The sequence below is a fragment of the Camelus bactrianus genome, chromosome 18, assembly GCF_048773025.1.
Source record: "Camelus bactrianus isolate YW-2024 breed Bactrian camel chromosome 18, ASM4877302v1, whole genome shotgun sequence".
NCBI lineage: Eukaryota > Metazoa > Chordata > Mammalia > Artiodactyla > Camelidae > Camelus > Camelus bactrianus.
This window is the reverse complement of record NC_133556.1, coordinates 20,907,662-20,924,396: the sequence shown is the minus strand read 5'-3', so window position 1 is coordinate 20,924,396 and position 16,735 is coordinate 20,907,662. Positions and strand designations below refer to the sequence as shown.

Here is a 16,735-nt window from a genome sequence, read left to right as displayed (position 1 = left end):
AAATGGGTAACAGGTAAGTAAAAATAAGATAGTCTGCTCACTTAGAAGTTAAAACCCGATCACTTCTGATTGGAAAGTATGCTGTGTCTACAGATGATAACTCATAGAACTCATATTTTCAACCTGGAAGGGGTGGTAGCACTTGTCTCCTTGCCCAAGTTCCCTAGTTACCATTAACCATTCTTCCTTCGTGCACTCATAGTAATTTACACTTTGAACCCAAGAACCACAAGTCCAATTAGACTGCTCGGAAAAGTCCTTGTTTCTTCCAGTCTTTTGGTTCATTGTTGCCCTTCCCCATAACCAGGGGAAGGTATTGGTCAGGATATATGTTTGGCCAAATGTATCAGACCCCAAAAGCAGTGGTTTACGCAAGATAATGGTTTCTTTCTTTCTTTACATAAAAGCCCAAGTGTGCATTGTGGGCACTGATCTGTGAAATCAACAACCCGGGCTTCTGCCATCTGTTGTGTTGTGATCCCTCTGGTGGGTGCTGCCTGCACATGCGTGGCCCAAGGTGTCACCCCATTATTTCCACATTCTGGCCCACAGGAAGTAAGGAGACTGAGAAAGGGAGGAATACCCCTTTCTTTTAGCAGCACAACTTGGAAGTTGTAAATACCGCTTCTGCTTACATCCCACTGGCCACTCATGGCTGCACCTAGATGTGCAGGAAGCCAGGAAACACCGTCTTTATTTTGGGCAGCTGTGTACCCAGCTACCAAAGAAAGAAGAACAGATACTGGAAGATAACCATCAATCTTTGCAGGAGAGAAAGGAAAAAAATCTGACCTTTCCTACTTTTTTGTTTTTCAGATAAAAAAAGAGATCCTTGAGTAACTGCAAATGCAGGAATATTTTGACATCCAGGGTAAACATGTGTGCCTACTACAGGAATAACGCATATGAAGAAGATCCAGATTACCCTGACTATTCCGGGGCTCAGAACCATACACGGGGATATGTGAAAACTCGGGATTATCCAGATTCTCCAGGTCCTCTGAACAACTCGAACTACCCCAGCACCAGGAGCAACCCATACTCTGTAGGATCGAGAAGTTCAGACTATCCCCAGTCTTTGGCAGAACCAGATTATATTGGATCTCAGAGCAATCCATTCCACCCAGGCTCATCCAGAGAGCCAGGTTACCCTGCATCTCAACAAAATCCTGATTTTGCAGATTCCAGAGGTGGTGGACACTATGCAAGCTCTAGAACAAATCCAGATTATCTTGGCCCCTTTGGAGAACCAGACTACCCTGGAGCTCAGGGAAATTCTAACCATCCTGGCCCCAGATCCCATTCCAATTATCCAGGTTCCAGAAGGAATCCAGAACATGCTGGATCCAGAATCAATCCATATATAGACACTTTGGGAGAACCTGATTATCCAGGTGCTGAGAATCATTTTAAGTCTCTGAACTTTTTTGAGGAACCAGACTATCCTGGTGCTGAGGACTACCAGAACTCTCCAGACATTTGGGGGGCACCTGATTACCCAGGTGCTGAGAATGATCGTGATTATGGCTCTTCTGAGAATCCGTAAGTGACCAGGGAGTAAGTGCCGGCATCTCCCTCCATCGGGAATGAGGGATGAAGGCTAGACCTTTAAGTCAGTGGAACTTGGTTGGCGATGTTGGGTTAGGGACACGGATGATGGTTTCGGTGACCTGAATTTGTGGTGGAACTTCCCTGCCAACCTGTAGACCTCACCCAGGCCATGGAGTCTCAGCCTGAGGCTTCAAGCCCTTACTTGGACATAATGATTCATCAGTTCTTGCTTGGAGAACACCCTTCCCAGTCTCCTACCTCTTCCCGTCTAATCCCTGCAAGACATTTAGATCCCCACTGTTTTGACCCTGCGATTTCTCCAGTGAGATTCAGGGTAAGACTTGACAGTTATGAACCCAAACATTTTAACCAGAATTACATCAACAGAAATGCATTTTAATCAAGAAAATCTTTTGAAGGTCTAACTTCATGAAGTGCATTTAATGCCTCAATTTTTTTTGTGCAAGATGGTTGAGCCACTCCTGATTTTTCCACTTTCATTTTTATTTTAATATTATTCTTGTCAGAATGGAATTTTCAGAATTTTTGTGTCTGCAGCAGATTTAGTTCATTAATTTTCTGCTTTGTTGTTTTCATTAGGTTTTTTTTTTTTTTTTTTTTTTTGCCATTGTCAGTATTCCTTTAAGGCTGTTTTTTTGTTTTTTTTTTTTTAAGGTCTCATTTTTCCAGGTTCACATTCTGTAAGTCTAAATTTTTGCCAAGAAGACTTTAATATCCCATCCGCTTTGATCACTGACAAATTTTACTAGGTACAGTTCTAAATATTGACCGTGTTACTCTCGGGTGACAGTTCTGCAAAATCTAATTTGTCCTTAGTTGTCTTTCAGTGTTCATGTTGCCAGGCAGATGTGATTATTTATTTTTCAGGTTATTTTAACCTACAACACATTTTACCATGTGACATTTTAACGGATACAAATCTTATTTTGTATGTACTATTTCTACTAGTAATATTTATGAATTCAACAAATACTAATGGCTTTTATTGATCTCTGGGAACAAGGGTATGGGATTTGGGTGTGCAGCGGGGTTAAATGTCTTCAGGACCTAAATAGGAGGACTAACAAGGCCAGGTCAAAAGGTCCTCCTGGGTCTTATCCCTTACTCCCTGTTCATCACTAAAAATATACCTTTGACCTTGTCCCTTCCTTGTCTCTCATCTTTCATGGTTCTCCATAACCTTTGAGAGAAAGACCACACCACATCACTTTTGAGAACATGTAAGAATGAGGATGTACCGGGCTAATGTAAGGTGCCAGCCAAAGCCCAGCCTGACCAACCTCCTCCCACCTCCGCTATCCCCTCCCTACCTCACTCTATACCCTAAGCCAGCAGTTCTTGACCTTGGCTGATGCTGAGAATTGCCTGATTATCTGGGGAGCCTTAAAACTCATACAAACGCCTGGGCCCAACTTTCAGAGCGTCTGTTTAGTTGTCTGGGGCAGGTACTGGAAATTGGTATGTATGTAAAATTAAGAACTATTGCTCGAGGTTAATTGACTTTCCTAGCATTCGCTTTCTGTATTCAGCACTTTCTGGTCTCACACTTTTTCATTTGTGCTGTTCTTCATCCTTGAGGTGCCATCGTCTTAACTCTTTGTGTATGAATTTATCCTTCAAATCCCAGCTCAGATACCTCTTTTCCAGGTAGATTTACCTCCAGACCCCCCAGCCTGAATTCTTGTTCTTTCCTCTGAACTCCTTGAGCCTGTCTTCAGATATTCATCCATTGCTACTTGTATTATAGTTGCTTATGGCTGTGTTTAAGAAGCTCTACCAGACTGTCTTCAGAGTTCCCTGAGGGTAGACACCCTATGTCTTTATCTTCGTGTTGTCACCCCCTTGCCCATGCCTAACACATGGTTGGCATTCATTCACCATTTGTGGAATGAATGGATTGGGGAGTGGATGGATGGATGGATGACTATCCTTATCATGCTACTGGATGAATATTTATCCATCATTTTGGGATTTCAGAGTGCTCAGCAGAACATCTTCAATCCAGCCGTCATTTCACCGTGGGGATGATGACCCCTTGGGCATCCTTGGGAGAGAGGATGGAGATTACCCTGAAAGCATTGAAATGAACTCCATGGAGATGGCAAACCCATATGGCCACCCTGTACCAGGTGCTCCTGGCAATGGCTATGGTAAGCATTGTAAAGATGAAGATCACATCCTGGGAAGAGAGTAAAATTCAGTGGGCCTGGGACCAATCATTAAAGATCAGCAAGAGAAGAATTGATTTATCCCCTGCTCCTTCAATATCATCTTACAAGAACTGAACACTCAGGATCTAGAAAAGATAAACAGTGTCATCAATTATCCAAGCGAGTCGGGTAGGGATTGTGGAAGATGGGGGCGTTCCCCACTCCATGCCTATGTGAGGTGGCTGAGGTCAGGGTTCAGCCCATTGTGGTTATGTGGGAAGATGGGCTTAGTGTGGCCAGATCCTTAGATTTTTCTAAAGAAGCCAGACAGGGTTTTTCATGCTCCAAAATAACTTTAAAAATAAATAAATAAAATCCCTGAGCTGGGCAAGCAAAACCACGGGTAGGCTAGATTCAGTTTATGTGGCCGCTCGTAGCCGGCTTTAGTTTGATACAAGGTGTTCAGACGGTCAGCCCTTGTATGTTTGGAACCTACTAGGGGCGCAGGGAGTTAGAAGCAGCTCTGTCTTCACGTTACTTAAAGCCTAACTGAGTAGGTGGTCCCCGCACATCAAGACTAAAGAAAATTAGCAAACAGATTCTCGATATATGAAAAAAATCACATCGTCCTCAGAATTTGCTGTGTATAAAGGTCTAGTTCTGGGAAGCAAAGGAAACTCTACCAGTTCTCATCTTCCAGGAGAAAAAGGGGACTTGTTATCTGATAGAGGAAGCCACTCATTACACAAGTCAATATCATAGGTATTCAGAGCCCACGGGAGCCAGATAAGGGAGGGAGTATTCAGCCATCAACAGAATGAGGGATCCAAGTGCTGGATGGTGCAGACGAGGACTGTTCAGCTGCATTAGCCCTGAGGGGGTGGGTGGGGATGAGACTGAAGGAGGCAGAGAGGAGGGGATTGGTTGCATTACCATGCACTAATGCAAAATGCCGACTGTTACATCTTTGCATAGAAAACCTTCACTCGGGCTATTCTAAACCTTCATACCAGCCATTCTCAGTGGGATGTATCAATCCCAAGGGGCAAAAATTTATTGAAAGGCCAGAAAAAATACCTTCCTCTTTTTCTGTTTAGGGCAGATACACATATAGCACATATACAGTATATCTGTGGTATTAAAATGTCGTGGGGGAGGGCAATGAGGAAGAAATGTCTAAAAAGACTCCTTGGGAGGCCAGTAATGAAAAAGATTGAGAAACACTGCCCCACCCTGATGCAAGCAGAGCAAATAACACCAAGCAGGTTTTGAGTGTTTTCGATGCCCTGTTCCTTTTACAGTCTTGTTTAATCTGCAACCACCTTTCAGAGAGACGCTACTTCTCTCTCTGTTTACAGAGAGGAAAACGGAGGCTCAGAGAGAAAGGTGCTCAAGGTCACTCGGCTACTAAATCAAAAGAACCAGGATCAGAATCTAGTCTCTCTGATCCTGCATTACTGCTGGTTAGGACCGAGGCAAATGCAGATTCCTAACCGCCAAGCTCCAATGCTGGAAATTAAAAAAACTGTTCTAAAAAAGTAGGCACATCAAGTGTGGCTTCCTTCTCTGAGCTCCTGTTAGGATCAGGGTTGTAGCCCTTGGCATTCACTTGTCCAGTGTGCTACCATCCTGAGAGACTGTGCACTCCTTAAGAAGAACCCATCTTATCCATGTATCCTTCAAGGCTCCAGGTGATTTTCCTAGTGTCACTTCCTGGTGCATAGTAGATCCTTAAGCAATGTTAACTGAATTTATTAATTCAGCACAACTTGTAAGGGATGCATCAGTTAGCTGTTGCCACAGGAATGCTGCATAACAAACAACTCCAAAAACCCAGTGTTGTACAGCAAACAGCATTTATTTCTCACTCACACATCTGTGGATTTGCTTGGAGTTTGACTGAACCAGGCTGTGTTTGGCTGTGCTTGACTCCAGGTCACAGATTCTGTTTAGGTTTAGTGCCTTCTAGCCCAGTGAACTAACCTGGGCCATTTTCTTCTTCTGGAATAAGCTAGAAGTGCTCTAAGTGGCAACCAGAAATGCACAATGTCTGTGAGTCCTTGACTTGGAACTAGCACACTGTCACTTCTGCTGTGTTCCACTGGTAAAGGCAGGTCACGTGACCATACCCAACCTCGGTGGAGGTGTCCAAGGTTGGGGAAGTAGAATACTTTCTGAAAAACAATGGATTTACCATAAAAGTTAATATATATTAAGAGCTTACTATTTTCCAGGATTATTCTAAAGACTTTACATGTGTTAAATGATTCAATTTCTCCAACAATCCCATGTGAAGGTCCTATTATTATCCCTGTTTTACAGACTAAAATATTAAAGCTCAGAGAGGTTAAGTAACATGCCAGAGAGCATGCAGCTAGTAAGTAATAAAGCTGGGAACTGATCTCTGGCAAGAAGTTCCAGAACCTCCTGCAGTATAATTTTGTGCATGTCTCCGTCAAGATATGCTTCATTTTCTCTTTTAAGGAGTTTAGCCTTCAGTGTTTACCAGGGGGTGAATAAAAATATATTGAATTTTGACACTCATGTAGATGCTGAGTGGATTCTGTCCATAAGAAAATCATGACAAATTTCAAATGTATTCATGCATCATCATAAAATTCTAGAAATTAAAGGAAGCTTTGTAATCATCTAGACAAGCTTTCTTTGGCTTATTTTTTCAAATTAAGACTATTTTTTAAAAGAAATTTTAGGTTCACAGTAAAATCGAAGGGAAGGAAATAGAGATTTCCCACATACCCTTTGCCCCACACATGCATGGCCTCCCCCAATATCAGGGTCCCCCACCAGAGTGGCACATGTGTTACAATTGTACCTACATGGACACATCATTATCACCCAAAGTCCACAGTTTACATTAGGGTTCACTCTTGGTGTTGTAACATTCTACGAGTTTGACAAATGTATAACGACATGTATCCATCATTATGGTGTCACTGAGTGTATTTCCGCTGCCTCAAACCCCTCTGAATTCTGCTTATTCATCCCTCCACCCCACAGACAAGTATTTTTCAAACGCTGAGTTGTGACCCGTTAACAACTCTTACTGACCTTACGTGCTCAGTCATGTCTAGTGTGGTGGGATTAACTGGCGATGTCTCCCACATCTTCGTTCCAGTGAACCCTGCTTATGTGGGTGATGACAGCCCCGGTCAAGCTTACGGAGACCCACTCTTGTCTGGATGTGATTGGCTCAAGTCACCCCAAGGTAAGGCTTAAATGGAGAGTGACCCCCAAATCAATCCTAAAGAACATGTTCAAGGCAATGCAAACATTGCCATTCCTGTTGGCCTCCGGTGTGATTCTCCCCTTTCTGAATGTATCACAGTGGGGTTTTCTTGTAGACATGCAGAGTTTTTTCCCGTCTGGATAGCAAGGTGTCTCCATGAGGATTCTTCTGGTTGCAAGTGACAGAAACCCAAATCACACCAGCCCAAGACTTGTGTGGTGCGAAGGATATGGGGAAACAGAATTGAAGCTAGAATTACCGTCTGGCACCTAGTATGGTGCCCGGTGCATAGTAGGTGCTGAAAGATATTTGTTGAATGAATTATGGGAACCAGGGCCTCTGAGTCTGAAGCCATGGCTCCATGCCACCTGGACTCTTTTCCTCCATCTATTTCTCATCTGTGCTTGATCCAGCATCTCTTAAAGCTTTACCTCATTCATCTCAACCACAGTCAGGCCTTCTCTGCAGCCTGGGAGCACGGCCAGTAGCAGGACCAGGTATACGCATAGCTCAGCAATCTCAGTGCAAAGTTTTCCTTTCTCCCTGGGCCTGTCAGTCAGTGCTGAGGAAAGACACTGTCCAGCCCCATTTGGGGCACATGCCTGCAAGTGGACCAATCATTTTTAGATAGGAAAAAAGACATGGCCACCCCATGGCTACATAGAGGCAGACAGATAGCGGGGTGGCCGCCCAAGGCAGTCAGGAGATATCTGTTTCTCTATAAACCCATCTGGATTTACACAGGTATATACAATTATAAACACAGAAGTTTTAGGCCAGAGGCACCAAATTGAAAAGCAAATCTCGCCCTTTGATTATGAGTCATTTAGAAGAATCTCTGCCTTCTGTTTCTAGAATCCCACTGCCTTTAACAAAGAATTCTGTTGCCTAGCTACTGGGACAGATGTCTCTGCAGGAAAGCACGCCTCTTTGCGAGGAGACCCCTCTAGTGTGGGTGTGGGGAGTTGTGCTGTGATTTGTGTGGCGCTGGCTTTGTCAGTCTCATCCTGGCATTAAAATCTGTGCATGGGGCGGTTCTTTGTGACTGCAATCACTTTTCCTGGTGGTTCCCGACAATGCCAGTGTGACTGCCGTATGAGGTCTTGGGAAGCCCACCCCAGTGGAGACTGAGGCTTGGAAGAGGCGAGAGATGCTATCTGATGACCAAGTGAATGAAATCGTCATCAAGGTTGAGAATGTCCCATCTGGGGTCCAAAGCCGTCCATCTTCAAATCAGATTTTTCCAGGCAAGATGCTGGTGACCTCAGGCTTCAGCCTCATCTCCTCCGTTTCTGACACCGAAGTGACAGACTCTCAGGTTTTCAGCAATCGGCATGACAGAAAAAGAAAGCAGTTGTTCTGGTTTTCAACATCTATGAATGACTCGTTTTCTCAGACCCTTCACAGCTTGGGGAGCTTGAGCTTAGACACCCCTCGGACTTCACATGAGAACATCCAAGGTAGTAAGACACTGGGCCAGAAAAGTTAGGACAGGAGCAGCGGCGTCTTCCAAGCTGTCCACAGGGCTCTGGGTTTTTAAGACTTCGAGTAGGTTGAAGGTTTGGTAGATGACCTGAGGATGCTAGAGACCCAGGAAGGGGTCACTCTGAGAGCACATAATCCCGAAGAAGGAGTTTATCTTGATCAAGCTAGTTTCATGTGCCTGATGTCCTGACTTTCTGTTATCCATCCAATTTACTTTTAGTTACTCCCCACACTCCACCCCTGTGAGACAGGCATGCCTATCATTTCCATGTGCATGATGAGGAAACTGAGGCTCAGGGAAATTAAATGATGTGGCAGATCTGGGATTAAATGCAAGCCTGACGCCGTAACTGCCGTCCTGTCCTGCTATGGTCCACTTCCTCCCCACCCTGGACTGGACAGCACTGGGTGCCTCTTATTGTCAAGTCTGCCGTGAAATCACGTCTTAGCTGAGCCCTCCCTGCCTCTCTGCTCCTGATGCCAAACACTGGTTTCTTGGATGCTGTTTCTGTTTCATTCCATAATACTCCAGGCATAAAGGCCAGCTGCTCTCAGTGATTTCTAAGAGGGGGAAAAAATCCATTCACATCAAAGTATTTTGTGGCTTTAGCTCTTTTATTGAAGATGGGGGTGTCTCCTCTCAAGCTGCTGTCTCCCCGAATTTCTACTTTTTTCCCCTCTTCCCTCCTTCTCCTTTTTTCCTCTGTCTGTCCTCACTTCCTTCTCAGGAAAAACACAAAGTCCTCATCTCCATTTGAGTGATTTGGTGGCCCTCTTCTGCGGATTCTCCCTCCACCTCAACTACCTCATTAAAACGAGGAATTCTATCTCACTCAAGGACAGGACTGGGGGGCCAGCCCGCTCCCCTGTCACTGTCCAAGCTGGCCCCCCCAGCTGCTTCCCTCACTGGTACAGAATGTGGCACATGTGACACACAGGAGGAAGGATCTGTCATTTCCTTGTTTTTTGAGTTTTGCTTTTTTTTTTTTTGAGAAGGAAGAAACCTTTTCTAAGAAACTCTTCAGCTCACCACCCCTCACAGAACATTGGTCAACGTATCACATGCCTGGGCCAAAATCGTTCACCTGCAAGGGGGCCGGGACCATCAGGAGAGGCCTGGACTCACTGGGACCATCCCCTGTGCCTGGAGATGGGTCCCACCCTGTGGAAGCCATGGGAGGGGGGTAGACTCCTAAACAAAATTGGATTCTATTAAAAAGGACAGATGACTTTGGGGTAGGAGACCAACAGTATCTGCCATGCTGACCCAAAATGTGAATTTGAGTTATTGGGAGAATGTGGGTGGGAGTCGTTTCTGGATGGGAAGAACATAACACAACAGTCAAGAAACATAAAGAAGATGCTTGGGTCTGGAGTGCAGGGGGTGAGAGAAAGCCATGCGGAAATGGCAGACGCAGGAGAGCCAGACTGACCAAATGCTGTCGGTCTCACTGGCTTTGCTAAATGTTTCTTGTCACCAGATAAAGGAAACCACTAAATTGGAATTGCATGCAAACTACCATTTGCTTTGGTTTCGAAATTTAACACGTCCTCATGCTGTTTTCTTGTTTTTGCTTGTGAGCTTTGGGATCACCGAGCCCATATATTCTTCTTGTTCTCTTATAAAAACATGTTCTATCTTCAGCACCATATTTTAAAATGCCATTATTCTGCTAAAGGGAAAATAAATTCCATTTATTTTTTGTCTGCAGGACAAAAGTTAATTGCATCGCTGATACCCATGACATCTAGAGACAGAATTAAAGCCATCAGGAATCAGCCAAGGACCATGGAAGAAAAAAGGAACCTTAGGTATGGACCAAAAGCTTTTCTTCTTGCCCACGATTTCACACAAACCTCAAGATCGGTCAAGGTTAGCATCCCTAGAATTAAGTCACGTGATCAGAAGGACACCCTCCCCCTCTGTGGCACTCTCACCTAAAACCTGCAGCCCCAGTCTACCCAGAGAAGAAAATCAGGCAAACTCCGATTGAGGGACATTCTACAAAGTACCTGAGCAGTATTCCTCAAAACTATCAAGGTCATCAAAAAGAAGGAAAGGCTGAAAAACGGTCACAGACTAGAGGGTTCTAAAGAGACAGGACAACCAATGCAGTGTGGTATCATGGATGGGTCTTGGAAGAGAAAATGGGCATTGGTGGAAAAACTAATAAAATCAGAACAGTCTGGAGTTCAGGAAAAAGTAATACACCAATGTTGGTTTCTTAATTCTGACAAATCTGCCATGGAAATGTAAGATGTTAGTGGGGAAATGAAATGCTGAGTAGTAGATGGGACTTTTCTGTACTGTTTTGGTATCTTCTCTGTATGTCTCAAAATACTCTTAAAAAAAAAAAAAAGAAAGCGAAATTCCAACACGACAGAACCCCAGCAGCTTTCTAACCCCAGAAGTCAAAAAACAAGAATGGGAAGTGTTTAAGCCTTCATACCTTCTTACATTTATGTTTCCTCAACCCTTTCTTTTTCTTTTTGTAATTTGTAGCAGTTGGCAGAAACGAGTAGAGTGGATGCAATTGCTAACAAATAATCCAACAATGCAATTGTTCTGAGGTTGCAAAGCTAACTTTGAAAGTCTGGACGGGGAGACAGATTGATCAACAAGTAATTTATAAATGACAGAAAGAAAATCCGGCCACATCAAGGTAGAAGGAGATGGCAGTGGGAGGACTAGAAGAAAAGATAACAATCCGCTTGAGCAAAACAGGAGGACAGCTGAGCTGAGCCTTGGAAGATGGTGATGTGGGGGTGGGCCTTTGTGGGGGACCAGATAGAGCCAGGGAAGGGCCAGAGCAAAGGAGATGTGATGAGTTCATGGAAAGGTAGAGAGACCGACCACGGCTAGATCTTTCTGAAAACACTCTTTCAAACTCTGCACGGCTCCCTCTGTCACAGAGTAAGGGCCTTATGATGGCCCAAAAGACGTCACAGCAGGATTTGCAGCCTGACATTTGGGGCTGGGTGATTCTGTGCTGTGGGGGCTGCTCTGTGCATTGTAAGATGTGTAGTAGCATCTGTGGTCTCTCTCACTAGATGCCAGAGATACCCGCTCTGCCCCCAGTTTTACAACCAGTGGAGTCTCCAGACATTGCCAGATGTCCCGGGGGGGGGGGGGGCAAAATCTCCCAGGTTGAGAGCTGCTCACTTGTAGGACCCCCTACCCACCCATGACTGTTACACTCTTCACCCTGCCCCCTGCTCATTCCATTCCAGTCATCCTGGCCTCCTTGGGGCTTCGTATTGGCTGTTCCAGACATTCCCTTATCCATAGACTAACCCAGTGACCAACCAAACTTGGGTCCGCCTGCCTGAGTGCAGTAAAGCCACTCCGTTGACAGGGTTGTGGTGAAGGGCAGTGTAGTGTTTACTGTAGGGCATCAACCAAGGAGTCCAGGCAGCTGGTGTTTAAAAGACCTGAATTCCCCAATGGCTTTCAGGGAAAAGTTTTTAAAGACAGGGTGAGGGAGGAGGGCTGTGATCAGCTCATGGACATTCTTCTGATTGGTGGGAGGTGAGGTAATCAGGAGCCAACATCATCGACCTTCTGATCAGCTCATGGACATTCTTCTGATTGGTGGGAGGTGAGGTAATCAGGAGCCAACATCATCGACCTTCTGGTTCCCACCAGCCTGGGGACCACGTGCCTATGGGCAGCATACAGTTAACTTCTTCCACCTGGTGGGGGTTTCCATATCTGCAAAACAGCTCAAAGGACATGGCTCAGAATATTATCTAGAGCCTTTGAGGAGGAACTAAAAGTCCTTGACTTTATTTGTTGGCTAAACTATTATTATTGTGTCTTATTTGGCTGTTTTCCTTTCTTTCTGTATTTTTTCACTTCTCAGATTAAATGTATTCTTTGGAACTCAGGGAAGACCTTGTAGGCTAAAGGTTTTCTATAGATAAGAGGCAGGCAGAGGACATGATGTGGGGGGAGTCTATCTTGGGCAGTTTCCATAGGGTCTCCCTCGGTTATAACCCCTCCTCTCCTTCAAGACTTTGCTCAAATATGGCGCCATCCCAAATTGTAACATGGTCCTCAGCCTAGCATTTCTCATCTCCTTACTCTGCTCTGTTTTTCCCTTTTTCTTTCCTGTAGTATACATCACCTTCGATCATCCAATACCACTCACCCACTTTAGTATATTTATTGTTTATTTTCTTTCTCTTCCAATTGGGATGTCTCCTCCACGAGCCCAGGAAATCCATCTCTATCTCACCAACTGAGACGGTGCCTGGCATGTTGCAGGCACTCAAGAAATATTTGGGGAATGAATGATTACAGCATTGGTGTCTCTCACTTTTCTTCTACCATTTCCCACAGGAAAATGGTTGACAGGGAGAAAAGCAAGCAGCCTCGTGGTGTCCTAGACTTTCACTGCTGTGCTCAGGGTCTGAGCTCCATTGCCCTGGTAAGTCGGTCTTGACTGCGGTCAAGAAATGGGCACAGCGTAGGGTGAAGGCAGGGAGGTGGGAGAGTGCGGATGAGAGGGGACCCACAGGGAAGAGGAACCAAATCAGGGCTCTTTCACTGAAAGATGTAGGAGTTGGGTCAGTCTAGGTGCAGGGGGACGCCAGGTAGGAGTGGGGAGGGCTAAGAGGTTGCTGGGTTATCTGGGCAACTTAGCCACTGCAAGTGTCACTTTCAACAGCAAACTTGGGAAGGTACTAAATAATAGCACTCACCTTAGGGGGTGGTCCTGCAGGTTAAATGAGATAACGTTTATAAACGCATTTGGCACGGTGCCTGGCGCGTGGAACCGCTCTGGAAATGGCGGCCATTGTTGCTATTATGAGACCTGCTCAGTAGACATTTATTGAGGGGATGTCACGCCTCACACTCTGTGTCTACCCACCCCCAGGCGTACCGGAGAGCCAAGAGTAGCCTGTCAGAGCTGCTCAGTTCCATCAGCCTGTGGCAGAAGACGCTCAAGGTCATCGGAGGCAAGTTCGGCACCAGCGTGCTCTCCTATTTCAACTTTCTCAGGTGGCTTTTGAAGTTCAACATTTTCTCGTTTGTTGTGACCTTCAGCTTCATCATAATCCCTCAGTTAACTGTGGCCGAAAAGAACAACCTCCAATTCACTGGACTGGAATTTTTAACCGGGGCGGTAAGTTCTCCATCTTCCCCATCCGGAGTTCACCACCTCAGAAACCCACAGTCACACCTGCCAGTTACCCTTCCAAGCCTCTCATTTTGCCTGAGAGACAACGAGGAAAGTGGGGATTTAAAATGTTTTCCTTTATCCCCAAATAACATATACACAGTATAGCAGAATTTCTGTCTCCCAAGGTAACCAGAGTTACCACAGGTTAACAGTTTTTATTGCCCAGAATCCTCTCCTTTGCATACATATGGACACATTATACATGTACATACGCATCTTTTTAAACAAAAACGAATTATTCATATACTACATATGACTTGCTTTCTTCCACCTAAGATGTGTTGACATCTCATACTAGTGTTCATGGACCTACCTTTTCTTTCTTTTTTATGCTTCTTTCTGCAAAATACAATGCTCCTTAAAAAAAAAAAAATTCCTAGCATAGGAGAGAACAAACTAAGGAAAGTTTGTTACTAACTCTCCAGTTTGGAGTGTATCTTTGTGCACCATTTTTCTTCCTGTACAGTCATAGATAGATACATAGATACACGTAGATATATAGCTAGCTAGATAGTTAAACATTTTTTAAAAATGAAATAAAAAGAGGATAGGATGTAATAAGTCTTGCTTTGCAACATTTTTTGCTTTACTCTGTATCTAGACCATGGATATGCATCCACATTATTCTTTTTAATAACAACCACAGTGTATTCACCCACCTCCCTATGAAGCATATAGCCCCTGCCTTGTGAGTTTACTTTCTAGAAGAGATTTCTACCATTGAGATTCTGTAGATGGACAAACTATAGCCCAAGGGGTAAATCTGGCCTGCCACCTGTTTCTGTATAGCCTGCAAAATACGATTCATTTCTACGTTTTTAAGTAGTTGAAAAAAAATGGAAAGAAGAATCACATTTTGTAAAACATGAAAATTATATGAAATTCAAATTGCGATGCCCGTAAATCAAATTCTTTTGGAACAGAGCCACACCCATTTGTTTATATATCCATGCTGCTTTCCTGCTAGACAGCGGAGCTGAGTGGCTGTGGGCCCATCAGGTCAAAGACCTTTACTATCTAGCCCTTTACAGAAAAAGTTTGCTGACTCTTACGGTAGAACGTTCAAAGTGAGGTTCATCCATTTGTCTTTTTGTTGCTGTTATTAAAGAAATTTTTTCCCTTGGAATAGATGCATTAAAATGCAATTGTGTCCATTTCTCCTTCATTTTTTCTCATTATTATGTCTATTTTGTGTTTTTGTATATATGAAACATCTTATTATGAAACTTCTTGAACATACAGGAAAATAAAGGGTAGTAAAATAAACACCCATGGACCCACTACATAGATTTTAAATTGTTAGCATTTTGCCAAATTTGTTTTAGCTTATCATCTTTTGAAGCATTTTACAGTAAATATCAGACATCAGAATGTATCCGGCTCAGTATCTTTAACGTGCATCTCTGAGCAATAAGGACCCTTTTCTGCAGTCACTATACACTACGATATCCAGGAACGTGAAGAGTTAATGTTTAAATTCCAGGCCACATTCAAATTTTCCCAGTTGTCCCCAAAATGTCTTTCTTAGCTTCTTGCTCAGACCAGGATCCAAGCAAAGACCACACCTTGCATTCAGTTGTTTTTCTCTGAAGCCTCTGTTAATCTAGAATGTTCTCCCCAGAGTCCCTGCGCCTTTTTTTTCTTGACATTGGCTTGTTGTTGCAGAAACCAGGCCAGCTGTCAGGTAGATTCCAATGTCCTACCTCCTGCACTTGTCTGATTGTTTCCCCGGGGTCTCCCTAATTTGTTCCTCTAATTTATACAGGCCTCTTATTTCCTGTAAATTGAAATTTAGACGTAAAGGCTTGACATTTTTTCATTTTAAACATGTTTGACCATAATGCTTATGATAGATGACAGAGGCATATAACAGCTGGCTGTCTTGTTTTTGGCTATGCTTCCCTGCTTGGTCACTGGGTCCAGGGTGTGACCGCTGGGTCCCTCCATTGTAAAGTTATGTTGGTTTGAGAGTCCTTTGCACCTCTAAGAGCCTCTTGATAAAGCGTCTAGGTTCTCAGTGGCCTTGGGTGCCACTTTCCTGCAAAGAAAGTGTCTAAACTGACCGGTGCAAGCTTCTCGCATACGGAAGAGGTCAACTGTGCGGGCCATAGTCATTCGTTTTTTTTCTCAAGAGACCCGCCTGACCTAGCATTTATTGTGCCTTTCAGGGTTATTTTAGTGACACAGTGATGTACTACGGCTTTTACACCAACTCCACGATCCGGCACGGGAACGGTGGGGCGTCCTACGACATGCAGCTGGCCTACATCTTCACAGTCGGAGTGTGTTTGGTCATCTGCTTTTTCAGTTTACTGTTCAGGTATGGAGTGTCTGCATTTCCTGATTCTAAGCTCTTTTTTTAGATTTAAGCAAAATGCAAGAGACTCAAAAGTTACCTGGGGAACAGTTTCTCTGCAAGTTCAACTTTCAGTTGCTATCTGATCGTTCCTTGTTTGATTAGAGGAAGAGAGGTTTTCACGTGCTTTTAAAGAAACTGGTCATTCTGAAAATAAAGATGCAATGACTCAGCCAATGTGATGGGCAGCCGTCAATTGACAGTTGTCAAAGAGGAGGTACGATGTTCTATCTCTGTGAAGTCATGGACTGGGGAGCTTAAACAACAGAAATTTATTTTCTCCGGTTCTGGAGGCTAGAAATCCAAGATCAAGATGCCAGCAGGGCTGGTTTCTTTTGAGGAATCTCTCCTTGGCTTGCAGATGGCCACCTTCTTGTGGGTCCTCACGTGATCTTCCCTCCAGTGAATGCACCTTAATTTCCTCTTCTTAGAAGGACACCAACTATTTGGATTAAGGCCCATTTTAACTTAATTACCTCTGTAAAGACCCTATCTGCAAATACTGTCACTTTCTGAGGTCCTAGGGATTAGAATTTCAACATATTAATTTTTAAGGGGTACAGTTCAGCCCATAATAACCTCATTGCCAGCATGATAATCCAAAATAAAACAAGATTTTGTTTTGTCCGATCAAACTAGGAACTGTTTCTTAAGCTGGTATTATCCGGTGGTGGCAAATTTTGGAAAGGTAGTGTTCCTTTTACTGAGCACTTTTTACAGGCCAGGCTCAGTACCAAGT

At 44.1% G+C, this 16,735-nt stretch overlaps 1 protein-coding gene across 5 annotated transcripts in view; it reads left to right on the top strand.

Moving 5' to 3' along the window:
• Positions 1-16,735, top strand: part of TMC5 (transmembrane channel like 5) — a 61,262-nt gene that overhangs the window by 21,928 nt on the left and 22,599 nt on the right. For all 5 annotated transcript variants that reach the window (XM_074346263.1, XM_074346265.1, XM_074346266.1 and 2 more), the window contains 7 exons: positions 817-1,542; positions 3,550-3,722; positions 6,859-6,948; positions 10,167-10,266; positions 12,797-12,884; positions 13,335-13,583; positions 15,809-15,960. In XM_074346263.1, the coding sequence (XP_074202364.1) occupies positions 878-1,542; positions 3,550-3,722; positions 6,859-6,948; positions 10,167-10,266; positions 12,797-12,884; positions 13,335-13,583; positions 15,809-15,960 (1,517 nt within the window). In that variant the 5' untranslated portion in view covers positions 817-877. The remainder of the gene's footprint in view (positions 1-816; positions 1,543-3,549; positions 3,723-6,858; positions 6,949-10,166; positions 10,267-12,796; positions 12,885-13,334; positions 13,584-15,808; positions 15,961-16,735) is intronic.